Raw genomic sequence first — 10646 nt, 5'->3', positions numbered from 1 at the left:
ACCATTGTACTCTAATGGTGAACATATCTGCCAAGTTTTAGCAGAGGTGAGCATCGTCACAGTGAGCTGCCGTTCGTATTTTCGGCCAGCCCAGTCTGTCTGAGTCGTCTGCGATAGCCAACTGGGGTCCAGAATGGACTTACTGATACTAGAGTAAATGTACCATGCAGGTGTCGCACATCTGATATGCAACCAAATGCATAAAAAAATAAAAAAGGAAATTGTTTTGTATACTCTTCACTGCTACAGACCTAAATAACATGTGTCCCATATTGTTTTTATTTTACCATTCACTACGCTTTGGTCGTGTGCGTGTGTTTGTGTGTGTGTGTGCGCGCACGTGTGTGTGTGTGTGTTGTTTTTATAGATTTTTTTTCTGTATTTGGCTGTTTTTCGGCTTGTGCGGCACCTGTGTGTGATGTGGACATACTGTTTTTATTTCATCAATCTCCACGCTGCACTTGTGCATGTCTGTTGTTTTTATTTTCATCTTTTTCTGTTTTTCGCTGCATTTTGGCTTGCGTGGCACCTGTGTGTGAGACATGCAAATTTGGTTCTTAATGCTGATTGGCTGTCGCTGATGAAGGATGGACTGGGCCCACGCAGCCTGAAAGACTGACGGAAACAGTGACGGACTGATGGACCTGCTATCAGTCTGACGGAATGCCCACCTCTGATATTTAGCATGCTGCGGACCTCTAAAAAAATGGCTGAAAATTACGCCCGAAACATAGTTTGGACACCCCTTGCATTGTCCGTGACAGTGAGTGTGAAGGTAACAAATGTTGATTTCTCGTCAGGGTTTGTTCAAGGTCGCAAACGTTCGCCAGACATTCACAAATATTTTTAAGGTTTGCAAACCATTTTTCTTGTCGCCAAGAAATTTTGAAACGTGTTCTTGTCACTATGCAGTGCAATGCAATGCAGTCGACTATTTTCAAAATGTACAAAAAAAAAACTCAGCATATAAAATGTTAATCTGTTAATACAGTCTGAAGTTATCCTCATTGCCAATTAGTGAACTAAAAGAGAAATACTAGGCTGCAATTAAAACATACAATTACACTTTTAAAACCCCCCGCAAAAAGCGATTAAGTCAAAACAGTGCCTAGACTTTGTTTTATACGATTTTGAGTCTCCACATTTGGGTGATTATAGTCGGCTTGTTTCTGTGGGTAGATTCCACAGTTCCATGAGTTTACTCGAGATCCACTCCCAAAAAGGGCTCAACTTGCTCACAACACTGCCCTTCCCCGCCTTCTCCTATAGCATGTACTATATTTTACGGTCACAGTTGGTAGACCTTGGTCGAACAGGTGTGCCTAAGCGTAGCAACCTTAAAACCCCGGGGGCTGCACTTGCCTCTGTGGTGGGCGTGTCCACGAGCAGCCGATTTACTCGCTAGCTGGCATTGGCAGCCATTAACCACCGAGAACACAAACACATTACGGGAGCAAGAAAAGCTGAACTTCCCACTTACAAATTAATCATTCTAGTTCGTATTCTCCACCCCGGTGTCGATCATGTCTGTTCGTGGAGCCGTCCTGGTGGTCCTGTGCGTGGTCCTCGCCGTGACGCGCGCTCGCCGGAGTTCGGCGGAGCAGGAGGATGTTGAGGAGAAGATGAACAGCGCCAGATGCACCTCCAGGTGTCTCACCTTGCACATGACCCAGATTACTGCTGCATTCAGACACTTGCAGGTCAGTACATGATTAATGTCTGTCTGCCTGTCTATGTTGAGTGATTGTTTGTTGATATTGTTGATTTAACTTAAATATGGTGACTGTGAGCTGTTTTGTTTTGTTTGCCCATGCCATGTTGCCATTGAAGGTAATGAAAAGTTATCGGTGTGACGCAATGCAGTTCGACATCCAAGCAATTTCCAAACAAAAACATTCATATTGTTAAATGCATACATCTGGCTTGCGTTATCAAAACATTTCTACTTCTGGAAAAGACAACATGTCTGATATGATTGTAGAATTGTAGTTGATGTCGCCAAATCCTGAGAAGTATTCAGCACGTTACAAACCAACTTTTCATGATGGGACACTGATGGAAGCCATGATCATAATGACAGTTGCACATGGTGGATTGTAAAATTAACAGTTGCAAGCAAGGTAGAATATTGATGATTTAAGTTTGATGTATTTTTTATGTGATAAATGTATTATCTTCACATCAGATTCATCAGAATAAGTCAGAGACCTTGATCCCTTTTTGTTTTGCTTCAAATGTGGTTTCCACTGGGATGTTTTCATTTTCATCTCGGAGAATTAATTGTTGACCATGCCGTTCTTCGAAGTGTATTTAAAAAAATATATACTTTTTTATGACAAAATGAGTCACCTTTCTCAAAATTTTGACCCATGTACTGCATCCTTTGTTGTGCGAAATGCTAGATTACCATAGACATTAGGGCATTACCAAGTTAAAAAAACATTTATCGTTAACAGCTTCAACATGTGCATGGTGTGTAGTGGGTGGGAAAGTCATTAACCACAAAGTTCAGCCCCAATGGCTTTAATGGTGGGGTGGGGGCATGTGTTGACGTATAAAACCACGGTTTGGTCTGGTCCTCCTCCCTTCAAATCTCACCACCTGTACCATGGGTAATGAGAGTGGCCGCGAGATGACTCTCTTCCAGTAAGGTTTTGTGTGTGTGTGTGTGTGTGTGTGTGTGTGTGTGTGTGTGTCACGCTGGGGTCTCTGGAATGGAGGTGTGTGAAAGGGAACACTTGATGAAGTGGACTGCGGTCGTCAGATGTCCAACATGAATGAGCTTAGTAACGCTGCCTGCATGAGTTTGTTTGCTGTTTTTAGCTGATCCCCATAATGCGCTTTCACCACCAGGATTTCCTCACTTTGTCTGCAACATTCTGCCGCTAACAATATGCCACAAAGGCTTCCAGAACTTTGTTTACGGTTTGTCGACTGAACTCTGTGGCGCACGGTGCAGCAAATTGTCCACTCCTTTGTGAAATCATGCCACGTTTTCTATATAGTCTGTATTTATCCTCTGTCATTTTACTTGGGTGTTTGAGTTCTGAGTGCCTGCATTTATCCATCCACTGCCCTCAAATATTCTGCCATGGAAATAACGTGATGTTCATGTCATCCCCAAAATCCCCCAATGCTGAGCCATATTTTACACGTTACCAAGGGTGATAAAGTGATGCTTTATTAACTATAATTACGAAGATATATGACCTTTGTGTGACATGTTAAGTATATATTTGATTCAGTGCTCCACATCTGAGGGTGAAGACTAGATAATGTGTAAATTATGATCTGTCAATGTGTGCAGTCTCGACATAATCCTCATTACTGAGTAAACCACTTAGTGTGTGTTATACAGAAAGCAGTGATTGAGAGAATTAGTTTGGTTTCAGGTACAGCCCATTGCAAAAATCCCATTTTTGTTTCTGCCTCAGCAACCTCTCAGCTTCCATTGCGCTACTATGTTTGTATGGTGATTGGCAGACAGCCAAGCAATAAAGAGCAATGAAGTGCTTGCTTCTGCAATTTTCGAGATGTTTATTCTTTACCAAAGTAGAAGGAATCTCAAACTTTGATCAAAAGGAGGAGACAGTCCATCCTGGTGAGCAGCAGATATCACGAAATTCAGACCCTGAAAGAATTCATTTCTTGAATGACCATAACATTTGAAGTAAAAAGGAATTGTATATTTGATCACATCAGCAGAAACTCTAACAATAGAATGAGAAAATGGAGTTTTTTTCATCCTCCCCTGTCACCACACACTGACTCAAACACACATTCTTCCGCTGGCTTCATGTCAGTGAACCCTGTGTTTGTGGCTCGCTCAAGTGTGTGTGGCTAGAGTCTAGCCAATAGAATGTGAATCGCGGCACCTCTCTTTCGGCCGTCGCTGTGGGTTTTCCAATACTTTTTCGAGTATGTTGTCATAGCTTAATTTTAGCTCTTTTCTCTGCGCACATATGTCTTCGTATACTTGCTGTCTTAATTCCGAATTCTACCTTAATGTAAACATCTTCAACTATAACTTCTGCAAAAAACAAAACAAACAAACAAAAAAATGCTCTCCTTCTGCATAGTCGGATCTTTTTTCATATGCAGTAGATTAGACTGTGAAACACTCAGGCCTTTGCTGCTGATTGGCTGGATGGGGCGAGCCAAGGCCAAGAGCCAGTACGAGTTAATGAACCTCCTGTCTGAACGGAGAACATTCTTGTATACCTATATGTGCGTCTGTCAGTGCCATTTTGTCTGTGGTAGATAATCAGACCAGAGGTCATTCCACCAACCATGCTCAGAAAAAGACCAGCGACAACAGTAAGGTCAGGTTGCATTGGTTTAGGCTCAGTCAAGCGAGAAGACAGGCTGGAGAGAGAGAGATAAAAAATGGAGCCACAGGCAGGTAGACATCTACAGATAGGCGCTTTTGTCTGTGTGCCAGTCTATCGAGCGAGCTGTTTTGCCAACCATTGAAATGTCAAGAAAAAAAGTCTATACTCCTTTTGTTTAACAGACGAATTGATCAGCATCCTCTCTCCACAAGGACATGCTGTACTGTGTCCATTGATCGAACAATAGAACAGACAGGGAATGGAAACAACACTAACACATGGCAATTCATAGAACACTTGTACATGTTTGACTGCTGTCTGAGTTGTTTGATAAGTGTGAAGGCTACGTGCTTTGCTCGGGCTTAGTGCACTTCCCTGGCTGGTCCTGTAGCTTTTGGAAGAGGTGGAGATAGCCTGGCCGGATATTTCACGCATAAGCAGATGCACAAGTGCTTAAAGGGGGAGTTTGTAGTTTGAAGAAAAAAAAAAGCCTCACCCTTTTTTCATATTTTTTAAATGGTCATTATGACCTGAAAGTAGGACAAGGTACATGGTCAATGTGAAAAAAAAAATCATCTCTGCCCCCATCTTGTACCTCTAATTTGATTTTGAAAACCACATCACCCCCCAGAAAACTAACTACCGGTAATTGGAGACAGAAGGCAAGACCGACAAGGCATCAATCATTTGCCGTGCACTAAGCGGGTACACTCTCGCAGTCTCACCCTGACTTCTTACCTTGGGCTTCAGGAGCTTTGCTGAAACTGCTGTGAAATCACCACCACCGAAAAAAAATGACAACAACAAAAGAATGAGATGGACAGACCCCCAAGACAAAAAAAGGTGAACAAAACAGTTGAGAGAGCTCAGGGTGCTAAGAGGATTCAGAAGCGATATAGAAACAATATTACAGCTTCACTGTCAAGTTTATAATCTCTTACGGATCTTCAATTGATTGTGCATTCTTAAAAATGAAATTCAACTGATAGCATATAGGGATCTTTTTTTTTTATGCGCATGCACAAATGTTGGTGTTGTTGCTGATGTGTATGCAGACGCAAGCCTCCCTGCACATTTGCCATTTGGCAGGCTGGTCTGCACTAAGTTGGGCACTGAGGTTGTGTCCTTGAGGATAAGCCCGGCGGAATGACAATTAGTTTGCAGAACGTCGGTCTAAAGCGGCGGTCGGCAACCCACGGCTCAAGAGACGCATGTGGCTCTTTATCGCCCCCGCCTAGTGGCTCCTTGGAGCTTTTTCAAAAATGTTTGAAAATGGAAAAAAGATGGGGGAGGGATTTTTTCGTTTTGTTTTAATATGGTTTCTATAAGAGGACAAACATGACACAAACATTATTAACGTTTTCCAATGCTGTAAAAATATGTCGAATGAATATTAAATTTCAACATTTCGTCAACGAGGATTTGCGTCATAGCCTGCGACACAATTTCTATTAACAGGGCGGGATGTCAGTCGGGGCTGTTGTAAAAAAGAAAAAAAAACAGCCTTTCATGTACAATTCACCGAGGGTACTTGCAAAGAATGGGAATCCGGATGGCCGAGAGAAGCATTTTTAATCGGCCGGTATGGCTGTTGCTCATTACGGCATGCGTGTGTATGTGTGCATATGCACGCATGTGCGGTAACGGGTCGATTGCGGGAGATTGGTTGATCGAAAAGTAGATCTTCCGTTGAAAAGGTTTGGGCACCCCTGCTCTACAGGATGAACTGCAAGGGGGAAAAAACCTTTAATCATAAATGCCCGTTGTGTATTTGTAGCCAACTTAGACGATAGGAGGCTAATGTAGCTCATAAAGATACATACAGCATGTGATGCCTTCATTATCAGGCTTTTAATTTTTTGACATATTTTTTGTTTTGTTTTCTTTGGTCCAATATGGCTCTTTCAACATTTTGGGTTGCCGACCCATGGTCTAAAGCAGTGGTCCTCAACTAGAAAGGTTGTAGGTCCACTTTTTTTTTTTTTTTTATAAGACCAAGGTCCGGTCCCATGCACGGCGGTCCTGGGGAGCAGGGCTATATGCCAATTTAGTATGGTCAAGCCAAGCTTATACAAATCAACACTCCTCACAACCAACCAATAATGGGGTGCATGAAAATAACAATTATTCACTTTGCCAGTACACAGCAAATAATGAGAGGTATTGTGTTGAGGCAGAGTAACTCTTTTATTTTGTTAAGTTGTGCCTGCTTAATAATAGAAATAGCCCTTTTAGGGAAATAAGACATTTTTACTTTAACTTTGTTAAACAGTAGTTGTCTTTTTTCCCTTAATTTAACAAAAGCAAAACAAAATACTCATTTTACCAAAATAAATACTAAACATGAAAACAAAAATATCCTTTTCATTTGTACAATTCCCCTTTTCACATCCCCTCTGAAATCACTGAAAAATATATCAGAAGAGGAGTTAAGAACCATTTTAAATACTGACACAAGAGAGCACAGGAATGTGCAGTGCTGTTCTTCCACTAAAGGTGAATGCAATGTCTGAGGCATGCAAATATTATTTGAGGACGCCATTGTGATGTTCATTTACCATGTTGCGGTGTTCTGCTGTTAAACAGCTGCAAAGATCCCCGGGTAGACGGGAGCAAAACTGCACACAATCGAAACCTCCCGCGATTCGTCTTGTCTAATTGTCTGTGTGCGGCTCTCCTGTGCTGAAGCTGTGAGCACACTGTGGCGTCGCGCATGTGTCTGTTTCCTGACACAATCATCCATTTTGGATGCGTGACGCTTATGTATGGGCACACCTTAAGTTCAGAGGAGCCAATCAGCGCATCGTATATGCTGACGCTTATGTATGGGCACACCTAAAGTTCAGAGGAGCCAATCAGCGCATCGTTATCGCCGACATGCCCTGCTCAGCCAGGGTATACAGTGAGTCAAACATTATACACACAAAGTCGCGCTGCCGCGGTCCTCTGCATTACATCTGTTAGTGCACGCAAAGAATACAACGGATAATTTTAACAAGCGATCGCAGTAATGCGCCGATTATAGTCCAAAAATATAAAATGTATAACGTAAAAATCACTTTATAATTTATTATTTTATACAATTTGCCGAGGGTCCGGTCCGCCAGTTGAGGAAGACGGGTCTAAAGTCACGCCTGCTTTGACTATGTCTAAATGTCTGGCACAGGTAGTCAGTCTCATGACACTTTGGTGAATTTCATTAGGGCGCAAGCAGGCAGATTCTGAGCTCTGCGGTCATATGTGTGGATGTCAGACAAATATTTCACTCATACATTTATTAATTATTAGTTACTGTTATGATTGTCACAATTATTATAGTTTTTAAATTATCACCATACCCCGTGGCAGCCATAGCTAGCATCAGGTTGTTTACAGTGCCAATGCTAATGCGTTCTCCATGACAAGATATGAGATGTTCATATTCACATGCCATTAAGAATGGCCATGTTTGAGAATCATGCTTCTGCGTGTAAATATGTGGCTTTGAAGTGATGCTGGACTGAAATCTTTCTAACAGTTCCTTTTAACGTTGTAAACGGCACTTTTAATATTGTGTGATGTTTATTCTCGCCACTTAATGATAATTGCAAACTTGAATAAAATATGAAGAACTCAGACTATAATCCACAAAAGTCAAATCCAACATGTGCATATGTACACAGTGTATTATGTAATGATGTGAACATGAATGCTAACTTTGCACAATAGAAATCTGCGGAACGACAGTAATACCCAATCATTGAGTGATGGTGTACTATGTAGAAGTGTTGAAGCAGTCGAGTGCTGTGCACTGTGACCATGAGCCAGTAGGTGATAGGGGCGGGCGTAGTAGTTGTGCTGCTTCAAGGTGTCCTCCTTCTTGTAAGTTGAAAGATGTCTTCTTGCATTGCAACTTGCAAGGACAGACAATGCTGAAAGGCCTCCATTGTTGGTCTCACGTTTTTCTTTTTCATTGATGCACTACCTCATGACACACTGCTATGATGACACACTGCCCACACCCCAATCACCATCACAGTATTAAGATTAAGATTAAGATATCCTTTATTTGTCCCACACTGGGGAAATTTACAGCCTACAGCAGCAAGAATGTGGGTAGAAAGAAGAAAGAAGAAAAAACAAACACCGTTCAACAAACAAACACCGTTCAATGTTTATGTTGCGGTCAAAACACAACAACGTCAGGTTCACCATTCCAAGTTGTGATGAACTGAATAGTATCACACAAAGGCAAAGCAATTGAATAGTTATATAAAGAGTTGCATCATTTACCTAAATACGCACTATTTGCACTGATGACATGGCAGCGAACAGAGAAGAGCTAGTTTATTTAAGAGACAATTCTGTCAGTCATCTGGACTTGGTTTGTAGCGTGAAACAATGGGCAAGAAACAGTACAGAAACAGGTGCAAAGTATTTGTAACCCTGTTGAAACCAAAGCGTGAAACATGCAAGGGAAGACTTAATTATTTCCCAATGTTTTTCATGTGACAAATGAGCCCAGTTAAAAATTGGCAATGCTGGAGTGAACAGCGCTGGACATTGTCAAAAACGTTTCAATTGGTGCCGTTTCCTTGATCCACATTCTGGTCCATTTCGTAAATGATGGGAGCAGCTGATGTAATATCCTGCAGACAATCTGTACAATAGCTTATCGAGTGTAAATACATGAGATACTTCACCAGGCTGTATTTCCAGCTCCTGACAGTCCGACAGTCCATTGCTCATTAGCCAATTACTTTCGGAAGTGTGTGACTACACAATAAGAACCTCTGGAAGGTTAGCAAACATTAGAGTAACATGAAACAAACATTGCACCTTTTCAGGATTCATTTTGTTTGGGAGCAGCATCTTTTATTCATGCTATCTTCAATAACAGTTATAAATCTGTAAGTTATTCTTCTCTTCCAAAACAATGAATTAGCAGAGCTCGTTTTCCTGTCTGCTGAAAAGTCAGATCCTCCTATCGCAAGCAGGTAGTTATCAAAAAAAGATTTCCATGCGAGAGAAAGAGAGAGAGAGAGAGAGAGAGAGAGACAGACAGACAGATCACACTCCTCAGCGAAAAGGAGCGTCCATCGGGAAGTCGAGTCTCAGGAGGAGCAGTGTAGTTTTTGTCCCGGCCGTGGAACAGCGGACCAGCTCTACACCCTTATCAGGATCCTCGAGGGTACATGGGAGCTCGCCCAACCAGCATACATGTGTTTTGTGGACTTGGAGAAGGCATTCGACCGCATCCCTCGGGGAGTTCTGTGGAGGGTGCTTCATGAGTTTGGGGTACTGAACCCCCTGTTCGTTCCCTATACCACCAATGTCAGAGTTTGGTTCACATTGCAGACAGTAAATCGAAATCATTTTCAATGAGGGTTGGACTCGGCCAAGGCTGTCCTTTGTCACCGATTCTGTTCATAACCTTTATGGACAAATTTTCTAGGTGTCGCCGAGGCGTTGAGGAGGTCCAGTTTGGTGGCCTCAGTATTGCATCTCTGCTTTTTGCAGAAGATGTGGTGCTGTTGGCTTCTTCAAGCCAGAAACTCCAACTTGCACTGGAGCATTTTGCAGCCAAGTGTGAAACGATGGGGATGAAAATCAGCACCTTCAAATCTGAAACAATGGTCTTCAGTCGGAAAAGGGTGGAGTGGCCTCTTTGGGTTGGGGAGAAGATCTTGCCCAAAGTGGAGGAGTTTAAATATCTTAGGATCTTGTTCATGAGTGAGGGCAGGTGATCGACAGACGGATTGGTGCAGCGTCTGCTGTGATGCAGACTTTGCATCTGTCTGTCATGGTGAAGAAGAAGCTGAGCCAAAAGGCAAAGCTCGCAATTTGCCTGCCGATGTATGTTTCTACCCTCACCTATGGTCACTAGCTCTGGGTTGTGACCGAAAGAACGAGATCCTGGATACAAGCGGCCGAAATGAGTTTCCTCTGCAAGGTGTCCGGGGTCTCCCTTACAGATAAGATGAGAAGCTCAGTCATCCGGGAGAGGCTCAGAATCGAGCCGCTTCTCCACATTGAGAGGAGCCAGATGAGTTGGCTTGGGCATCTGATTGATGCCTCCTGGACACCTCCCTGGTGAGGTGGTCCAAGCATGTCCCACCGACAGGGACGACCCAGGACATGTGAGAGAGACTATAAGAGCAGTAAGAAGTAGCTGGGGAGAGGGAAATCTGGGCTTCCCTGCTAAAGCTTTTGCCCCCGCGACCCAACCCCTGATAAGTAGTCGAAAATGGATGGATGGATCTTCACTGAACAGACCTGTAAGCAGGGATGAGATTTTTCCACTTTTTGGCGGAATTCCGCTTTTTTTCCAGTCAA

The 10646-nt window shown here is 42.7% G+C and overlaps 1 protein-coding gene across 2 annotated transcripts in view; it reads left to right on the top strand.

The window, feature by feature from the left end:
* The first annotated feature begins 744 nt into the window (after window positions 1-744).
* The window catches only part of anos1b (anosmin 1b), a 59001-nt gene continuing 49099 nt past the window's right edge, over window positions 745-10646 (top strand). The window contains exon 1 of one of the 2 annotated variants that reach the window (XR_015101477.1): window positions 745-1700. Coding sequence is in view for 1 of the 2 variants with exons in the window: in XM_086116637.1 (XP_085972763.1) it covers window positions 1524-1700 (177 nt within the window). In the remaining variant the exon portion in view is untranslated. The remainder of the gene's footprint in view (window positions 1701-10646) is intronic. The other variant, XM_086116637.1, reaches the window with a different exon arrangement.

Source organism: Hippocampus guttulatus, chromosome 7, assembly GCF_054856545.1.
Source record: "Hippocampus guttulatus isolate MCC_2025c chromosome 7, RoL_Hgut_1.0, whole genome shotgun sequence".
In the NCBI taxonomy this organism is placed as follows: domain Eukaryota; kingdom Metazoa; phylum Chordata; class Actinopteri; order Syngnathiformes; family Syngnathidae; genus Hippocampus; species Hippocampus guttulatus.
Note: the sequence above shows the minus strand (reverse complement) of the source record. Positions and strands in the feature narration are given on the sequence as shown.